We start from the raw sequence: 21,071 nt of genomic DNA on the forward strand, positions 1-21,071 counted from the left end.
TCACTTAGCTGCCCTTCACTATCTCTCTTTACTTATCTCCCCCTAAGATTCTCGTCGCCCCCTCCCCCCCCCCCCCCCCGTGAGCTCCACTCAGCTGGTAAGGCCCTCCTATCTGTGCCCTTCTCTTCAGCTGCCAACTCCAGACTCCGTCCCGTCTGCCTTGCTGCGCCGTATGCTTGGAACAAGCTGCCCGAATCCCTACGCCGGGCTCCGTCTCTGGCAGGGTTCAAGGCCCAGTTAAAAGCCCACCTCTTCGAGAGCGCTTTCGACTCCTAACTCCTCTCACCTTAGGTTTCTGCATCCCCAGCCCTATATGTCATGTCTCTCTGTCCAAGTTAGATTGTAAGCTCTTCCGAGCAGGCATTGTCTATGAATGTCAAAATGTACAGCACTGTGTACGTCTTTCGGTGCTATTTAAGTGATTAAGTAGTAGTAGTGGACAGGGACAGACAAGATATTTAACTAAAAGAAGCACATGTAATTAAATATGCTAGTTTTCTGCTATGCTCTAACTGTACTTCACAATACAGTGGTACCTTGGATTACGAGCATAATCCGTTCCAGGAGCATGCTCGTAATCCAGAATGCTCGTTTATCAAAGTGAGTTTCCCCATAGGAAATAATGGAAAGTCGCTTTGATACATTGTCCCCCCCCCCCACAAGAACTGTCATTGCTCCCCCAAAGGCCCCCCCTGCGATCTGGCACCCTCCCCCCGGCGATTGGGCACCCCCCCCCCGACGCGATTGGGCATCCCCTTCCGCTTCTTACCATCATCTGGGCACCGGCACCGGCATGTCCTGTGCGTTGGTGCCGGTGCCCGAAGATCGGCCTCCTCTTCTTGCTGGGCCTTGAGCATCTGCGCATGTTCAAGGCCCAGCAAGAAGAGGAGGCCGATCTTCGGGCACCGGCACCAACGCACAGGACATGCCGGTGCCGGTGCCCAGATGATGGTAAGAAGCGGCAGGGGGGGGTGCCCAATCGTGGCGGGGGAAGGGTGCGGATCGCGGGGGTGACGCTCGTAAATCGAGCCATACTCGGTTTCCGAGGCGCTGATTTTGCGAATGTTTTGCTCGTCTTGCAAAACACTCGAAAACCGGTGCACTCGTAAACCACTGTATAAACCCTTTTTTCAAGAGACTCCAACTTGTGTAAATGCAGACCTAATCAATACATGAAACAGTGATGTTATACGAAACGGCAGCGGTTATTGTAAAGCAGTCAGGTTAAGAACCGAGAGCGCGATTACTATCTCAACATCCCCAACCCTGAGGAAGCAATTGGAACACGTTGGAAGAGGTGTAGCTGCACGATAAGCTAAGTTTATCTTAACACAAGCATTAAAATATTTAAATTATTTAAAACAGAGTATAGAAAAGGATCAATGATGAATGTAGTCATCAGCGGGTTAGGCTGCTTCGATGTCAATCTGAAGATCCATGTGAACAGTATCACGGTTTCATATATTGATTAGGACTGCGCTTATAAGTTGGAGTCTCTTGAAAAAAGTGTTTAATATATTTATTGATTTTCAAATCAAACAACCAAGAATAACTTGTACAGAAAGCAAGATTAGTAATTCTACATAAAGCAAGAAAATAATTCAATAACATTGGAATAATTATAACTAATATGCTCAAGTCCTCAAATTATAGGATCCAAGATTTTCTTAGCGAGTACAAAAGAAAAGAATAGAACACAATGTACATTCTTATGCATAGAAATAGCTATACGGCTGATTGCAGGGATTAATCTATAATCTTAGGGCTTATGATTTTTCTGCCTCCAAACGGGAAAGCGCTAAAAAAGAAGTCAACTGACTAGGCTCGAAGAAAACATATTTAACTGTACGGTGATGGACTATACACTTACAAGGATGTCGCAAGTAAAAAGTAGCACCTAAAGATATAACACCTGGCTTCAGCATAAGAAATTCACGGCGACGCTTTTGGGTCTCCCGTGATAAATCAGGAAATATCTGTATTTTAAAGCCCATGAATTCTTTCTGCCTATTATTAAAGAATAATTTTAACAACCAAACTTTATCAATAGAAAGGGCTACTGATATAATCAAAGTACTTGGCTCTGCTGCCTCTTTATCAGGAAAAAAAAGTGTTTATATTGTGAGGTAGCTGCCAACTTGTTGAAGCGGCCATATTGTAGGCTGACTGTAGTTCAAACATATTTATTTCAAACATTTTTATTCCGCTCTTTATCCAAGGTGGATCACATTACTTAGATTAGATTAGATTTCAGGACTTGTACAACACAAAGATTCCCCCTGCATCAGTAAAAATCATAAGATTATACCATCTCGACCCATAACTTCCATCTCAACCGCTCATCCACTACATGGGTGGTTCCCAACCCTGTCCTGGAGGACCACGAGGCCAGTTGGGTTTTGGGGTTAGCCGAAAATGAATATGCATGAGAGAGATTTCCATATAATGGAGGTGACAGGCATGCAAATCAGCCCCATGCATATTCGTTAGGGTTATCCCAAAATCCCGACTGGCCTGGTGGTCCACCAGGACAGGGTTTGGGAACCATTGCACTACATCACTTCAATCAAGGAGCACAAATCCAATAACTTGTAAAAGAGATGCTATTCAGAAAGTAAAATGTTAACTTAAGAAGTAGAATATTAGCTTAGAAAACCTTGAACAAACAAATGGATCTTGAGCAACTTCCTAAATTGCAATAGAAAACCGTAAGCGTAAAGTACCAGACAATGCATTCCACATCAATGGTCCAGCTGTAGAGAAACATGAATTTTTGGTCCGTACATATCATAAAATATTCCCCTTTGGGTCTAACAACCAACATTTCTGTGACCTTAGCGTCCTTGGTGGAATATATAGTGTTAGGCATTTTGCCAAATAATTCGGCAGGATGTAATGTAATGTAATGTAATTTATTTCTTATATACCGCTACATCCGTTAGGTTCTAAGCGGTTTACAGAAAATATACATTAAGATTAGAAATAGGAAAGGTACTTGAAAAATTCCCTTACTGTCCCGAAGGCTCACAATCTAGCTAAAGTACCTGGAGGGTAATAGAGAAGTGAAAAGTAGAGTTAGAGGAAAAATAAAAATAAAATAAACATTTTAACAAGACAGCATTGATCTAAATACTTTGGGAGGTAGAAGAGAGGAGAGAAAGGAATAGAAGCAGAAGGAATTTAAATGATAGAAATAGAACAAAATAAAGACAAAATGCAAAACAATAGATAAGATTAAAGATAAATCATAAGCTGGAAAGAAAAATAAAATAAAACTTTGTCTTCAATCCACGGTTTCAGCGTCAGTGATGAAGTGGAGCAAGTAAGTTTAGGAGGAGCGATGACGTTTCCAGAAAAAGGGCTTCTTCAGGGAAGAGACTTGGCCGACAGTCCCAGGATGTCTATGTCTCCTCCCCTGCGATGTTCTCCCATCCATGCATTCCCTCCCAGACACACTGCCCGTGCCCCAGCCACTCCAAGGAGGCTGCCCCAGATGAGGCCCACGGTGAATGCAGGATTCTCTCCTCTGCGGGAAAGCCGCCCGGAGCCGACAGTCGATCTTCTTAGCGGATTGCATGGGGGGAAGAGTTCACACTCTTGGTAGGATCGGGTCTGTGTTCTCTCGGTGGTTGTGGCTGGTCTCGTTGCTGCTTAGGTGTAAAAGCAGTTGATCTCCACTGCTGCTGATATTTAAAAGCAGGCAGATTGATCTCATATGATGTCATAAACACCTTGTTGGACAAGTTTCAAAACTTCGAATTGGTTACGAAACAGAATCGGCCACTAATGCACTCTTTTTAAAATAGGTGTAATTTAATCCTTGATCTCCCCCCCCACTTCCCCCCAAAAAGATTGGTTCATAGTCTAAAGCGCGCGAGGACAAAGGCACGCCGACAACCGAGCGCTGACAACTGAGCACAGGACTTCATCGCGCCGAAGAAAAAACGTATTTTAAAGGGCTCCGACGGGGGGGTGTTGGTGGGGAACCCCCCACCACTTTACTTAATAGAGATCGCGCTGGCGTTGTGAGGAGTTTGGGGTTTTTAACCCCCCTCATTATACTGGAAACTTAACTTTTTCCCTGTTTTTTAGGGAAAAAGTTAAGTTTTCAGTATAATGTGGGGGGTTACAACCCCCCCCCAACATGGCAGCGTGATCCCTATTAAGTAGCCCTTTAAAATACAGGTTTTCTTTGGCGCGATTAAGCCCTGCGCTCAGTTGTCGGTGCGCCTTTGTCCTCGCGCACTTTTGACCCGTCACCAAAAGATCTGTATGTTTAAAGATTAACTAGCAAAACAATCGTCTTTGGTAACAGCAGCATAAAAGCTACATTTATCAAACCATCGTTTTCGCTCTGTTTTTTGGCACTGTTTGTTTCTCTGTTGAACCTATGCCTAAGTCCTAGGTTATGTTCTTCCAATTTGTCCAAATCATCCAATGATATAAACTCTTAACAGTGCTATACGTTTTTTGGATGTAAACAACGTGCACTGCTGTTTGCTCTGATTGCTCTCCTCCCGGATCTGTCTGACTGTTATGCTATTTTCATGCATGAGGGCCTCTGTCAGAAGTGGACAATGCATTTTGTTCCCGGACTGCATTAGTGACGCTTTATTTCTGCCCTAGAGGTTGGAGAATGAACACCTGAGAAGTGGGGGGAGTATCCCCTACTCTCTCCACATAGGTAGCACCTAAGGAATAGGAGATTCTATGAAGAATGCACCTAATATAACATAAGAACATAAGAATTTGCCTCCGCTGGGTCAGACCAGAGGTCCATCCCGCCCAGCGGTCCGCTCCCGCGGCGGCCCCTCACGCCTATCACCTGTGCAGTGGTCCCTGACTATTCCTATAACCTACCTCAACTCCTATCTATACCCCTCAATCCCCTTATCCTCTAGGAACCTATCCAAACCTTCTTTGAAGCCCTGTAACGTGCTCTGGCCTATCACGGCCTCCGGAAGCGCGTTCCATGTGTCCACCACCCTCTGGGTAAAAAAGAACTTCCTAGCGTTTGTTCTAAACCTGCCCCCTTTTAATTTCTCCAAGTGCCCCCTTGTACTGTGCAGATTTGGAGAGGGGGGGGGATCCTAAGGAGAATTACTACAATGAATCACATTCACACTTGCAGATATGTATAATTTTGAGGAAAATCACACTGCCTTCCTTACCTCTATTCTAATAAGTAACAGGAAGACGGTTGAGACAGAAGTACGCTGGGTGAAAATCGATTCATCACTGGGAGACGCTCTTCCTCTGAAGCTCAATATTTCTCTACAGTCCCAAATGGAGATCAAAAGCTCAGTACTATACTAGATTTGGGACTCTATAAAATGCCAAATAACTAAAGCGACAAAAAAAAAAAGGTCACCTTATGTTTGGTAAGGTATTTATGTCTATTTCTTCAGGTTCAAGATCTAGCAAGCACGATTCAAGCAGTTATTCTAACAATCTTGATCAGTGCCAAGGCTGTCCTAAAGGTTAGAAACATGATGGCAGATAAAGGCCAAATGGCCCATCCAGAGCATCCACTATCTCCTCCTCTCCCTATTGGCTAAGGCTCTTAACATTTGCATCTCCTCTTCCTATAGGCTAAGGCTCTTTACATCTGCATTGTGAGGTCATAGAGCTGCCCATCCGCAGTAACCATTATCTCTTTCTCTCTCTGAGAGATCCCACGTGCCTATCCCAGGCTCTTTTCAATTCAGACACAGTCTCTGTCTCCACCACCTCTTCCGGGAGACTGTTCCACGCATCTACCACCCTTTCTGTAACAAAATATTTCCATAGATTGTTCCGGAGCCTATCGCCTCTTAACTTCATCCTATGCCCTCTCATTGCAGAGTTTCCTTTCAAATGAAAGAGACTCGACTCATGCGCATTTATATTATGTAGGTATTTAAACGACTTATCATATCTCCCCTCTCCCGCCTTTCCTCCAAAGTATACAGATTGAGATCTTCAAGTTTGTCCCTATACGCCTTATCACGAAGACCACATACCATTTTAGTAGCCTTCCTCTGGACTGACTCCATCCTTTTCATATCTTTTTGAAGATGCGGCTTCCATAATTGTACTGGCCATACCTCTCCCTATGTAACCTAGCATCCTTCTAGCTTTCACCGTCACCTTTTCAACCTGTTTGGCCACCTTAAGATCATCACATACAATCACACCCAAGTCCCGCTCTTCCGTTGTGCACATAAGTTCCTCACCCCCTAGACTGTACCGTTCCCTCTGATTTTTGCAGCCCAAATGCATGACCTTGCATTTATTCGCATTAAATTTTAGCTGCCAAATTTCAGACCATTCTTCAAGCTTCACCAGGTCTTTCTTCATGTTATTCACACCATCCGTCGTGTCTACTCTATTGCAGATTTTGGTATCATCTGCAAAGAGGCAAATCTTACCCGACAGCCCTTCAGCAATATCATTTATAAAAATGTTAGAAGGTTGGGTGAATAGTGTAGCTACACAGGGCACAAAGGAGACAGAATGCAAAAATCAATTCCCGTCCATCGTCCTCCCTGCAGTGGCGGAAAGAGGGAGCAAGGGGCATGATTTTGATTCAGGATGTCCTGATCACAAAAGTTATATACTAAAGCAAAAAAAAAACCAAAAACCAAAACTGTGGAGACAGATGTTCCTGATGCAGGCTTTATTTTAGTCTATAGAACGTATAGTAAGATAATCCACATGTGTGAATGGTGCAGGGGAACCAACACTGTCCGTGTTGCAACCAATATGTCTTCCTCAGAGGTCCCAGTATAAATGTATCAAAACCACATGTGTGGATATTGTGGCATACCGTGCGTGCCCCCTTTCTGAGAGGCATCTTTACAGCATCATGCATGCATGGGCTTATGCCACAATATCCACACGTGTGGTTTTGATACAATTATACTGGGACCTCATGTTTCTATAACCATAAAGCTCTATGACCTCACTATGCAAGTAGCTTACTGCTACTTCTATTAATTATTTCTATAGCGCTACCAGACACTGCACATCTTATAAAAATAATGCTGTATGACCTCACAATGCAGGTGTAAAGAGCCTTAGCCAATAGGGAGAGGAGGAGATAGTGGATGCTGTGGATGGGCAGACTGGGTGGGCCATGTGGCCTTTAACTGCCATCGTGTTTGTATAACCATAAAGCTCTATGACCTCACAATGCAGGTGTAAAGAGCCTTAGCCTATAGGGAGAGGAGGAGATAGTGGATGATGTGGATGGGCAGACTGGATGGGCCCTTTGGCCTTTATCTGCCATCATGTTTCTATGTTTTTGTGATGCCATTCAAATTTGTGAGAGGGGCCTAGTTAATATAGAGTGTTAGCGGTCAATCATTAGGAGAGTTATTTCCTTAACAATAACTTGATGAAGTCTGGCTTTTGGAGAGCGAGATGAATGATAGCATTCTCAGGGTTGAAAACGGGGGGATAAGTTGGTTTGTTTGGGTGGGGGGGGGGTTAAATTTTTTTCAAAGCACACTGTGGGTAGTTTTATGGAATTGGGATCTGGCCCTAATTTATCTTTTGTTCTAAAAGCTGACTGAATTACTAAAGACATTTTTTCACAGCTTCTGCTTTAAACTTGTATGCAGTTATGCCTAAAAAATACTGTTCCCTTTATCCTCTCTTGTACTTGGCAAGATCTTCCATGTTTCAGCCTAACAAGACACCAAAGCATTTTTCAAACTGAAGTGTCAAACATACAGACATGTCTATGGTTGAATACACGGGCGGTTTTTGTGAGTGGCTGAAGAAAAATCATCAGGGCTCAGTGTTTCCACTTGGACAGTTCCATAGGTTTATATCAGAATCTCTACTCAAGTGACCAGTGGCTCACAAAGAGACCCAGTCACCCAGTATGAGACCTGTTTTAAGGGGTCTCTGAACAAGCTGGTGAATAAACAAGACCTGTGATTTGACTTTTCTGCGAAGGAATTTCTATCTCCACTTCACACCAAATGAGCTCCATTCTTGCTGAAAAACCTTTATCCTGTAATTGTTTCCAGCTTTATGTCTCCATTTCTTTGGTGGAGACAGAGACTGTGTCTGAATTCAAAAGGACCTGGGATAGGCACGTGGGATCTCTCGGAGAGAGAAAGAGATAATGGTTACTGCAGATGGGCCATTTGGCCTTTATCTGCCATCATGTTACAATGTTGTATAATGTTCTATGACATCACAATGCAGCTGTAAAGAGCTTTAGCCTATAGGAAGAGGAGATGCAAATGTTAAGAGCCTTAGCCAATAGGGAGAGGAGGAGATAGTGGATGCTCTGGATGGGCCATTTGGCCTTTATCTGCCATCATGTTACAATGTTTTATAATGTTCTATGACATCACAATGCAGTTGTAAAGAGCTTTAGTCTATAGGAAGAGGAGATGCAAATGTTAAGAGCCTTAGCCAATAGGGAGAGGAGGAGAAAGCACAGTTGCTTACCATAACAGGTGTTATCCAGGGACAGCAGGCAGATATTCCCACTGATGGATGACGTCAACACGGAGCCCCTGGTACGGACCACTTTAAGAACTTGGAAAGTTCTCGGTTGCCCGCACCGCGCATGCGCGAGTGCCTTCCCGCCCGACGGAGGCGCGCAGTCCCTCAGTTAAGGTAAGCCAGCTAAGAAGCCAACCCGGGGAGGAGGGAGAGTTATGAGAATATCTGGTGTCAGGTCAAAAGCGCGCCGGGACAAAGGCGCGCCCAGACAATTGAGCGCAGCACGGAGGTGCGCGCCGCAGAAAATTACTGTTTTTAGGGCTCCGACGGGGGGGCATGGGGGGATTCCCCCCCTTTACTTAATAGAGGTTGTGGGGGGTTTGGGTTTGTTTTTTTTTTATATAATTTTGAATACATTACAATATCCAATACTTCAAAAGAAAAAAGGAAATCACATAAAACAATACATAATCAAATCATAGTTTGTCTCCTATGGAGTGATTTTCTCCTGCTTCCAAGCTCCAGGATCACGTTCTTGTGTTTGCAATTTGATTGAGAAGACAACAATTTTCAGATAAGTGTTTTTTTGAAAACTTTTTGAAACTTAGAATTAAGACTGTTGAAATTCACTGTGAAATTGTGTCCTCAACTTTTTGGGAGTTTTTGACCGAGGATGTGTCTGCTGGCTGCAAGTGATATTTGCAACTAGCCTGTCTATATGGGTTGCTTTGATTTTCCCTATTAGACACTGAGGTCTTTTCTCCCTTGAGAGTAACACTTGGACTTGTTATCCTATATTTTTGAGATTTTGGTATAAAAGTGTACATAAAAGTACATAAATCGATGTGCCGATTATGATATAAATGTGTACACATAAGTAGGATGATTGATTATGGCATAAATATGCTAATATTAAAAACTCTATTGTAACACCTCTACAGAACCCTTGTAACTCTGTATTGAGTCCATGAATTGTAACACCTCAAAGACGCTCTTTGTAACTCTGTTTTGTAATACCTTTACAGAAGCTCATGTAAACCGCTCTGAATTGACTCCCCAGTCATTAACAGCGGTATAGAAGCCCTCAATAAACATAAACAATGGTGAAACATGATCAAACTTAGATTATCCATATATTAACCTGGCAGTCGTATTCTGAGTCAATGAGAGTCTAATCTTATTAACTCTGATGAGATTCCTAAATTTAAGGAATTACAGTAGTCCAATAGGGACAAGGTTATCAATTGAACAAGTACTCTAAAATGTTCTTGATATAAACAGGAGTGAGCTAACCATAGCTACTTAAGTTTAAAGAAAACTCCTCTGACAAAAGCATTAATATGAGGTTCTGTACATAATGAAGAGGCTAATAGTACCCTGAAACTTCAGAAGTCTTATCAACCTTTAAGTAGATTCCATCCTTCATAGGTACAGATGTTGGAATGAGTTCCTGATTTAAACTAAACATAGAAACATGATGGCAGATTAAAGCCAAATGGCCCATCTAGTCTGCCCATCCGCAGTAACCATTATCAGATAAAATACTTCACGCTATTCCTTAGCTTTAATGTTCTTCACCTTGTTTGCTTCCCTGCTCTCCATAGACTCATGTATTTTTCTTTTGGTAATGTTTTAACTACAATAACTCTTCTCTTATTCCCTCTGGAATTGTTTTGCTGTTTTCTTCATATCTCCACACCTGTTTTTCTTCTGCTGTTACTTTAAGTTTGGAAACCAGGCAACGCCATTGAAAGAACTGATCACCTTTAAACTTGAGACATAATATTACACTTCCCCCTCCCCATTCGCGGTTTCGGCAATCGCGATTTCACATATTCGCGATTTTTTGGGGAGGGGGGAAAAAGAAAAAAAAAAACATCGTTAAGTCTTCCCCCCGGCATCCCGGCCTTACCTGGTGGTCTAGCGGGCTTTCAGGGCAGGAGCGATCATCCTACGCTGCTGCCCCATGCAGATCACTATTAGGAAATAGCTGTAGGGAGTTCCCGTCGTAGTCTCGAGAGACTATGGGAACTCACAGCAGCCATTTCCTAATGGCAATCTGCATGGGGCAGGAGCGTAGGAAGATCGCTCCTGCCCCGAAAGCCCGCTAGACCACCAGGTAAGGCCGGAGAGGCGGGGGTGGGTCAGAGCCGGAAATTTGCGGTCTGGCTCTGCCCCTATCCTCCGCGAATCCAGAGGGAGAAGTGTACAGCTATGCCACAGAGCAAGCCAGTCGCAAGCCCTTTGTAGGGTGGTTTACAGCACTATTGATATTTGAAGAGTTTGTATCATTTGAAAATTTGTTTTTCGGGTCTCCTGAGGAAGTCATTGAAACTGGGCCACGTTGGGATCCCCAAAGTCAGGTTTAAGATAAATGACTTACCTACTCTTAAGTTGTGGCTTGTTATTCTCCTGTTTTCAAGTTATAAAGTGCAAAGTTTGGCAAAAAAAAGTTCAGAAGTTGAATCTATAATAAGTTATAATAACATCTAAAAAGCAAATCAAACTAAATTAAAAATAAATATATGTTACCATATATATGGAATGACTAGATGGGTTCACTCCCTATAGAGCTTCATATCTCTGAGCATATGGAAATAATAAGTGACACTTCATAAATATATTCAATGTAAGAGTGAGTTTTTGATATTTTTGTTACTTTAAGTTTAGTAATTGAAGGTATGAATTTAGTTAGTTGCGTGCCATTGACTCTTGTTTGAGTCCTAATGGCTTGATGAATTATGGTTTTGTGCTTGTCTGGTAAGATCCTCCAGCATCACCCTGAAAAACGAAGAATGTAAATTAAAGAGCTAAGGCTGGTAATGGACAGACTTGCACGGTCTATGTCCCATATGTGATGATTTGGTGTAGGATTGGGCTGGGGAGGGCATCGATGGGAACTCCACTAACTTGGAACCTGAGGATGTTACTGGCCAGACTTTACAGTAGATGTCACTGAGCTCTGGAACAACCTTACCTCCCCTCTTCGGAACTTGAGCTCTCTCCAAGTTTTCCGCAAACATCTGAAAACCTGGCTTTTCTCAAAAAAATGTAAGTCTCCCTCCAACTTAGGAATCAAGGAAACTCTTATATCTTGGCATCCCAAGTCCTCTAAATTTTCTTCACACTTCTACCTCTAACCCTCTGTTGTAGTTCCTTCCTATTTCTCCTACTGTAAACCGCATCGAGCTCTACGAACGTGGAGATGATGCAGTATACAAACCTAAGGATTAGATTAGATTAGATTAGATGTCCTGCAAACATGGTTGGATAGGCTGGAGTGAGCTTGGACAGCAACTTCAGCATTTGGAACCCATGACAATACCAGGTGGACTTTACAGTCTGTGACCCAGAAATAGCAAAGAAGAGACAAGTTAATTTAATCATGCATTTATAATGGGTATAACTAATGGGAAGACTGTATGGACCGTTCAGGTCTTTATCTGCTGTCATTTACTATGTTACTTTGATATTGGTCTGTGTCCTGTATATGGCAATTTGATATAGGGTGGGCTAGGGAGGACATTGATGGGAACTGCAGTAACTTGGAACATGAAGATGTTGCTGGACAGACTTTATGATATGTATCCCCAAGAGATGAGATGGCTGGATGGGCTAGAGTTAGCTTTGACAGCAACTCCAGAAGTTGGGACCTAAGGACAGTACCGGGCAGACTTTACAGTCTATGGCTCAGAAATATCAAAGTAAAAAGGGCAATTTAATTTAATTATGACTGGATGGACCACTAGGTCTTTTTCTGCTGTCATCCACTATCTTTATGTACACTTGCCTGTTTATAAAATTGCTTGAACTATCTGCGGATAAAATTCTGTTTCATCCCATTTGATAGACATTTTTAGTGGCAGCAAACAAAGGTGTTTTCCAGAGACAGTTGGGGCAGACACCGTCTCTCAGCTGCTCCGCTCAGGAAAGGTATCGACATAAATTAGCAGATGTAAATTTGTACCAGTACTTTTCCTGGGACAATTTTCAGAGTAAGAGTGGAAACATAGAAAATGAAAGTTTCAAGTTTAATTAAAAAATTTGATATACTGCCTATCATACTTCTAAGCAGTTTTACCTAATAAAAACATTAAACAGGGTAACGAACATTAGACCAACAGGACTTACTGGAACAATAAGGTTGGAGGGAGAAAATACATTTTAAAATAGTAAAGCAAGGTTGGAGGCAAGGTTGGACATACTCTTGGATTTTTGAAACCGTGCCAGGAAATTTATTTAAAAGATTTCTTAATTGCCTATACCTAGGCGGTTTTATGAAAAAAAACAAACAAAAAACCACACAAAAAATCAACCCCAATCATATAAAAATAAGAAACACACAGCACATATTATACAAACAATAACATTTCCTTTATATCAGCCATATTTTACGGCACTCGACAGCGTATCAATACAGAAGCATTCATAACCCAGAAAAAAACATTTATTGAAATGCTTCTACAAATAATGTAGTTTTCAGAAGTTTCATTGCCTTAATTTTCAAAAAAGCATTGACTGTTTTCTTATGAGAATTGTTGAACCTTATGCATGCAAACTGAACAGGGTGGGCAGGCTTTTACAAAATTCCTATCCTTGTATCTAATAATTATGAAGGTATGCATAATAAATTGATGACCGTGTTTGCAAAAATGTTTTCACTGTATCTAAGCAGTTCTATTTTTCCAAATTTATCTTGGTTTAGGTAGAAGAGGGATGGTGGGAAGGAATCCTTAATGGAAAGACTGGCATGTTCCCTTCCAATTTCATCAAAGAGCTCCACAATGAATTTGATAGTGTCGGAATTGCACAGGAAGAGCAGCAGCAGATTAAAATAGGTAAGGAACCAGTCAGTGTGTCTCTCACCTGTTTGTCATTGCTGGGCCTGTAATATCCTTATGTAGGCAGCAGGTGGCAGCACTTCTTTGTGAGAGTCGACACCCTATGGAGCAGTCTGGAACATTTAGGCTGGCAGAGCAAAAGCAGAGATGTTTCACAATCCTTGGGTGGTACCAGTCTGACATAAGAGATGCCTCCTATAGATTTATTATGTGACAGATATTTGTGAGCAAGCAAAAATCTGAATAACATTTATTAAAATACTAAGGGTAAAGTGATAGGGCAGCCGTGTTAGTCCACTTTTAAATGTAATAAATAGAAATAAAACATAGAAAAGAAGATGATACCTCTTTTATTTGTATGTGTTATTAGTGCAATAAAAACATATTTTCTTTTTGTTTTATTTTAATCTATTGAAATATAAAATGGAAAGCTTCTGTATTAGTTTAAAGCAGTGGTTCTCAACCCTGTCCTGGGGACCCCCCAGTCAGTCGGGGTTTCAAGATATCCCTAATGAATATGCATGAGAGAGATTTGCATATAATGGAAGTGACAGGTATGCAAATCTCTCTCCTCATGCATATTCATTAGGCATATCTTGAAAACACGACTGGCTTGGGGGGTCCCCAGGACAGGGTTGAGAACCACTGGTCTAAAGTGTTCTGATACCGTGTTTCCCCGAAAATAAGACCTACCCCGAAAATAAGCTCTAGCATGATTTTCGAGGTAGATCTTACTATAAGCCCTACCCCAAAAAATAAGCCCTAGTCGTAGGCAGCCGCACTTCCCCCCAGCCCCCGCCATGCAGCTGAACTGCCGAATCCCCGCTGACCATCCTTCCCTCCCAACGGATACCCACCGACCGCAACCATAAATATCTTGCTGCAGAAGAGTACTCACAAGCTGCTTTGTGGCCTTCTCACTGGGGCCGCCTGCATCAGTACACAGAAGGCCGCAAATCAGCCTGTGAGTGTTGCCGGCCCGACGCTCCTCTGCAGCAAGGTATTTATGGTCGTGGTCGGTGGGGATCAGTTGGGAGGAGAAGGATGGAGGGTCATCGGCGGTTCAGCTGCGCAGCGGGGACGGCGGCGGGTGTTCAAGGGTTCTGCCGCACTAGAGATGGAAGGGAGGGAGGGATGGAAGCTGGGCAACGGTTCTGCTGCACAGGAGGTTGGGAAGGATAGAGGGTCATCGGCGGTTCAGCTGTGCAGCGGGGACGGCGGCAGGTGTTCAAGGGTTCTGCCGCACTAGGGATGGAAGGGAGGGAGGGAGGGATGGAAGCTGGGCAACGGTTCTGCTGCACAGGAGGTTGGGAAGGATGGAGGGATAGAAAGATGCTGCAGAGAGAAGGCACAAGGGGATGGGTGAGAGGGGAGGAAAGATGTTGCACATGTCGGGGGAAGCAAAAAGGAAGAAATGGATGTAGGAGAGGAAGGGAGAGATGATCTATGTTCATGAAAAAAATAAGCTCTTTCCGAAAATCAGATCTAGTGCCTTTTTTGGGCCCCAAATGAATATGACACTGTCTTAACTTCAGGGAAACACGGTAGTAGCACATACTAAAGCTGTTAATGCACTGTAAGGATAACTTTGGAAAATTGTAGCCTGTAAACTGTATATTATGTATTTTAGTATTAGATCTCTCGTATGTGTCAAGCTAGGATGAAAACTTGTATCGTAAACTTGTACTGTAATTATGGCAAATCCAATGCAAATCGTAACCTGTTAACTGTATACGGTGTATGTTTAACCTGTAATCCGTTCTGAGCTCTTTGGGGAAAATGGGATGGAAAATGAATTAAATAAATAAATGTGCGTTACATAAGGTTGAATTGCATAAGGGAGGAAGTTATCAACGTGGTCAACCGTTAAGATGGGTTAGTTTTACCACAGGGCTTCAGTTGCATAAAACGAGACCCTGTACTAAAATAGTATAACTTGTGGTAAAATAACCCATCTTAATGGTTTATAGCTTCCCCTCTAAAATGGGACATGTGTTAAATAAGGCACATTATTGCAGAGTAACATTGTAGCACCTTTAGTGAATCTAGCCCAGACATGGGCAACTCCGGTCCTGGAGGGCCGGAATCCCGTCGGGTTTTCAGGATTTCCACAATGAATATGCATGGCAGTGCATGCAAACCCGATTGGATTCCGGCCCTCCAGGACCAGAGTTGCCCATGTCTGATCTAGCCCCAAGTATTCCACCTGCATAGATGCAGTCAAACTGGACAAGAAGGTGTATCAATACACTATGCTCAGGTGGGAGGACCATAAACAGCTGCATTATGATGTCATCAAGAATTCTGAATATGACCCCTATGCATTGTGATGTCACTGAGTGTTCAGACAGCTTCTACTACTAATAATCTTTTCTATAACGCTACTAGACACACACAGTGCTATACATGAAAACATATAAAACAGATGGTCCCAGCTCAAGAGAGCTTACAATTTAGTCAAGACAAACGAACTGGACAAGAAGGTGCATAAATACACAGTGGGGAGGGAATGTTTACAAGGTGGGTTGGAGATTGGAATTGAAAGCATCCCCTCTGTATTTCCCTCAATTGTGTAATGTAAAACATTTCCTGAGTGAGTTTTGTGATTTTTAGAGCACTTTTGCAACCTATGCTCTAAAACTTGAGTACACAGCCTTTAATACCCTAATTCTATAAATTTGCACACCCATCTGTATGCCTACCCCCAAATTCTATGTACAGCACACAAAAAAATTCATGTTAATTGCCTCTTATTAATTGCTGATTAGATTGTTAAACCAATAGTGCATGGAAATGAGCAGGGCACACCAATTTGTGTGCATAGCTTTGGTCTCGTTTCACAGAATATGACCCTTAGGGCTAGATTTACTAAGCAAACCGATCTTGTACCAATCGGTTTGCGCTCACTTTTCGACTCCAGCTCGATTCACTAACCTTCCTCCAGACCCCATCCGCACCCGATCCGATCTGCGCATGCAAATGAGTAGAAAGGCATGTAAATTTCTTAAGGCGTCGATTCATGAAACCATTTCGTCCAAACCGACTGGTCTTTCCGATCCAAAAAGTTTCGATTGCTGAGGACCAGTCGCTTTACATCCTCGCCGACTATTCCTGCCGAGCAATTGCCGCGTGCATGTTAAGAACCCCATTAAAAATATATATCTACCCTGCAAAAAATCCAAAATATATCAAAACTTTAAATATATGTAAACTTTCATGTACATAAGCGTTAGAAATATTTTTGGGGAATGCGCATAGCGAGCGCGGGAGTGAATCTCGGATTTGTAATGCGCATGGCGAGAAAATCACGTATTAACCCCGTGCTCTCCTTGCACAGTGTACATTTCATATATCAATGCCAAATTTTTTTAAAAAAAATCAAACTATCCCTCCCCCCCTTCCTTCCAGCTAGATTGTCGCGTGCATCTGACGTCACGGAGTTGCCTTTGGTTGCTTCGTGCTTCACGGCAGAAAGAGCCGCACAGCCTCCTGGGATTCGTAGGCTGTATATAACAGCGCGTGATCTCAGCGCATTCAACTGCTGTTAACTGTTGTGCCTTCTAGCAACTTAACAGTTCTTTTCCTGAGAGAAATGGACGGCGCTCATCGGCTACGCTATCTGCTTCTTTTGGAACACGAGTTTGCCGAGGAGAGGTTGGTAAAAACTACAGTTCTTATAGTGCATTTTTTACGACAACAATACTTTGCAGCAGGCGCATTCAGAGCCCACCAATGACGTCCACGATTAAACCCCGCCCCATTTCTACGCAGTGAAGTCTTAAAGAGCTAGCGCAAGCGTTATGTACTTCAAAACCAACAAGGATACAATGCGCATACGCGTCGATCGATGTTACAGCGAGACGTGTGCGCGAATGGGGGCGTGTTTACGATTTGATAATTTGCATGGACAAGCTTTACTGAATCGATCGGCCAGAATGGCTCGGAAACGGATAGGACACGAATCGGAGCGATTTGTGGACTTTAGTGAATCTAGCCGTTAGTGCACAAAGATCCATGTGAATGCTATACAAGAGTCAGTTACACGCGTAACAGTGTAATCAGATGTCAATTAGTGTTAACCAATTATTGGCTATAATTGGTATTCTATAGACCAGGGATCTAAAAGTCCCTCCTTGAGGGCCGCAATCCGTGCGTGCACATAGATCTCATGCATATTCATTAGGGAAATCCTGAAAACCCGACTGGATTGCGGCCCTCAAGGAGGGACTTTGAGACCCCTGCTATAGTGTACACACTATCCATAAAGTATAACTGCCAGGAGTGTGGCCCTGGGAGGGGCATGGTGAGTCAGAGGCATGACCAGCTTTCGTTCACAGGTTATAACAGGGGTCCTCGAATCCAGTCCTCGAGATCCACAACCCGGCCTGGTTTTCACGATTTCTGCAACGAATATGCGCGGGATCTGTTTGTCGTAAAGGGACACTGTTGAAAATTAATGGCAATGGTTCTCAACCTAGTCTCAGGGTGCACCTTGCCAGTCAGGATTTTAGGATATCCATAATGAATATTCATGATAGATTTGTCTGCACTGCTTCCTTTTTACGCAGTTCTACGCTATACCTCTTGCATATTTATTGTGGATATCCTGAAAACCTAGCTGGCTTGATGTGCCCTGAGGATTGGCTTTAGTGCAGAGCATGCTGTTTTCATGCATGCAAAGTAGCTGTAGCCTAATCTCTTTCACCTGGTCTCTCCTGCTCTCTCACTTCCAAGCTACGCATATTTTCAGACAGTTTAATCATTGAGGGTCACAGTAATTTGCTAGAAGCTCTGTCTTTTATTCTTTGCTAATGTACATTAATGGAATTGCAAAGTTTTGTCCCTGGAGCTGAGCTTATCTCTGAATTTGTTTTATAGATTATTTTTTTCTTGTACAGTAGTAGTAGTATTGTATTTTCTGTTTTTAATTGAATTCAGTGCTTATGTACAGTGGCATGCCTGAAACTGAAATCTTCTACTACAGGCAGTCTCCGCTTTAAGAATGTCTGACTTACATCGGATTCGTACTTACAAACTGGGGATCTGCCTCTCCCTTCCTACTCCAATGTGACCCTCCTCCTGTGTCCCAATGTGCCCCTCGTCGTCCTTCTATCCCTTTTTTCTGAGTCCAAATTCATGCCTCCCTCCTTCCCTCCCTCCCGCGGGTGTTTACCTTATCTGGCCGACTCCCTCCTTCCAGCCGTACTTCTCTTCACAAATCCACAAACAGCGGCTCCTGCATGCACAGCCCATGACTGAACTGAAAACTTTCCTTCTGACATCAGAGGGAAGGCTTCCGGGTCAGCCGCAAGCCATGTGTAAGAACCACGGCCGCAGCATTGTGAAGAGAAGCCAACTAGAGGAGGTAAACACCCGTAGGATGGAGGGAGGCATGAATTTGGGATGCAGAACAGAGGGAAGAAAAGTCGATGAGTGGCGTGTTGGGACACAGAAGGGAGGAGTTGTGACAGGAAGAGAGAAACAAGGTCGCGTTGGGACACAGAAAGAAGGGAGGGAGCACCAACTTCGGACAAAGGATGGAAGGAGGAAGGGAGCATGAATTTGGGACACAGAAGGGAGGGAGGAAAGCATGAACTCGTGACATAGGATGGAAGAATGGAGGGAGTGAGGGAAAAAGATGGTGCACATAGAGAAATGAAGAAAGAGGAGAATTGTTGGGCATAGGGAGGGAGAGAGGACTATTGGACATGGTGGTGGGAGAGGCGAGAGGTGCAGATGCATGGGGAAGAGAGAGATGAGAGGGAGAAATGTTGGATGTGGTGGTGGTGGAGAGGGAACAGTGGGATGGATGAAGAACGAAAGTAAGTGCAAACCTCTTATCTTTTCTTTCTATTTAAACTACAGCACTTTATTTTGAGGACTGTTTCTTTAATGTTTAATATGTTTTTATAGTCTGTGTACTGTACAGGATCCAAATTACGTACAAATTTAACTTAAGAACGGTTTAAAAAATGGAACTCGTTCTTAACCCGGGGATTGCCTGTGCTATTTATCCTTCATTAACAGAGAACGTGTTACAAAAACATGTTATCTCCATGATTTTATTTGCAACCAGGATATGTACCAGAGGGATGCGAAATATGCTATTATACAGGGTACCAAACAGTCCTTTCTAGGAGCCGTTGATTGAAAAATGGCACGAATGAACATTTGCGTGGGGAGAAGCAGCAAATGGTATTGGGAACACATTCGGGAAAGCCTTGACTCTACTGCAAGGCCATTTCTGCTTCTACTTTGAAATACTTGCTGGAGAACCGCAGGGGCACAGGGTGATGATGCGTAGAGCCAGTAGTGACTTTTATGACTCCTTTCCTATGGGGACAAACTTAAAGATCTCAATCTGTATCCTTTGGAGGAAAAGCGGGAGAGGGGAGATATGATAAGTCGTTTAAATGCCTACATAATGTAAATGCGCATGAGTCGAGTGTCTTTCATTTGAAAGGAAACTCTGCCATGAGAGGGCATAGGATGAAGTTAAGAGGTGATAGGCTCCGGAATAATCTGAGAAAATACTTTTTTACGGAAAGGGTGGTAGATGCGTGGAACAGCCTCCCGGAAGAGGTGGTGGAAACGGAGACTGTGTCTGAATTCAAGAGGGCATGTGGAATCTCTCAGAGAGAGAAAGAGATAATGGTTACTGTGGATGGGCAGACTAGATGGGCCATTTGGCCTTTATCTGCCATCATGTCTCTATGTTTCTATGGGCATTGTGGTCCTGAGGACTTGGGGATGCGATGAGAAAGAGATGATGGATTCTAATAGAACACCAACAGGAGAGGGAGAACATGTGCTACAGGTCACAGGGGGAGGGTACATCTTTTGGAAGGGTGCTAAAATTCCTCATGCCCATCCTGTTACTGGTTCAGTCCTGCTCTCAAGAGGCAGCTATAGGAGTGTGATGGTACCAAGTTGTACAGTTACTGTTAAACTATTTTTCCTGTTTGTTTTCTTGACTCTTCTTAGGTTTGAAGGACATGGCGGGCTCAGAGAGTGATGGTGGAGATTCAAGCAGCACCAAATCAGAAGGGGCAAATGAAACGTCTTCAGAAATCCAGCCCAAGAAGATCAAGGGATTTGGATTTGGGGACATCTTCAAAGACAAACCCATAAAGCTAAGACCAAGGTCAATAGAAGTAGAAAACGACGTTCTACTAGTAGAGAAGGTACTTTTGTGGTAAACCTTTTTCATTATTTAAAGGTTCGTGAAAGAAGCTCCTTCCCAAAGAGAAAACTGAGAAGTTTGGATGGGCCCTATTGATAGTTTTGTTGTTCTATGTTTTGAAGTGTGGCTATCTTCTCTAGTTGGTTACAAGCTTTATGGCAAAGAATCTAGAAACCACATAGAACCACTACTGTTCTACCTGCAAGTAATGGACCTCCCTTCTTTGCCAGCACTTAGGGCATTAACAAATGTTTGTTTAGTATTGATGAATCTGAATGAGGCAAACAGTGTTGGTCCTACCATGCTGGTTGGCAAATCCAAAACATGATCTCTAATAGAATTAACATTACATTAGTTTCTTTTATTCTGCCAATACCTTGTGGTTCTAGGCGATTAAAAAACTAAGATATTCTGGTCATATACAGAAGATTACAGGGAAGCTATTGGTTGGAACATTTAGAGTCTGGTAATGGAGTGAGGATAATTGGCTGTATCAGGAGTTTGTCTTGACACATTTCCTGAACAACCTGGTTTTTATTTCCCTCCAGAAGGTTTTGCAGTTTGGTGCTGAGATCAGTAAATTGGAGATGTCTGTCTAGTTT

The 21,071-nt window shown here is 43.0% G+C and overlaps 1 protein-coding gene across 3 annotated transcripts in view; it reads left to right on the forward strand.

Moving 5' to 3' along the window:
• SH3KBP1 (SH3 domain containing kinase binding protein 1) overlaps window positions 1–21,071 on the forward strand; it is a 409,330-nt gene that overhangs the window by 207,321 nt on the left and 180,938 nt on the right. For all 3 annotated transcript variants that reach the window (XR_004539909.1, XM_033949043.1, XM_033949044.1), the window contains 2 exons: window positions 13,151–13,283; window positions 20,271–20,470. Coding sequence is in view for 2 of the 3 variants with exons in the window: in XM_033949043.1 (XP_033804934.1) it covers window positions 13,151–13,283; window positions 20,271–20,470 (333 nt within the window). In the remaining variant the exon portion in view is untranslated. The remainder of the gene's footprint in view (window positions 1–13,150; window positions 13,284–20,270; window positions 20,471–21,071) is intronic.

This window comes from Geotrypetes seraphini, chromosome 6, assembly GCF_902459505.1.
Source record: "Geotrypetes seraphini chromosome 6, aGeoSer1.1, whole genome shotgun sequence".
NCBI classification, from domain to species: Eukaryota; Metazoa; Chordata; class Amphibia; order Gymnophiona; family Dermophiidae; genus Geotrypetes; species Geotrypetes seraphini.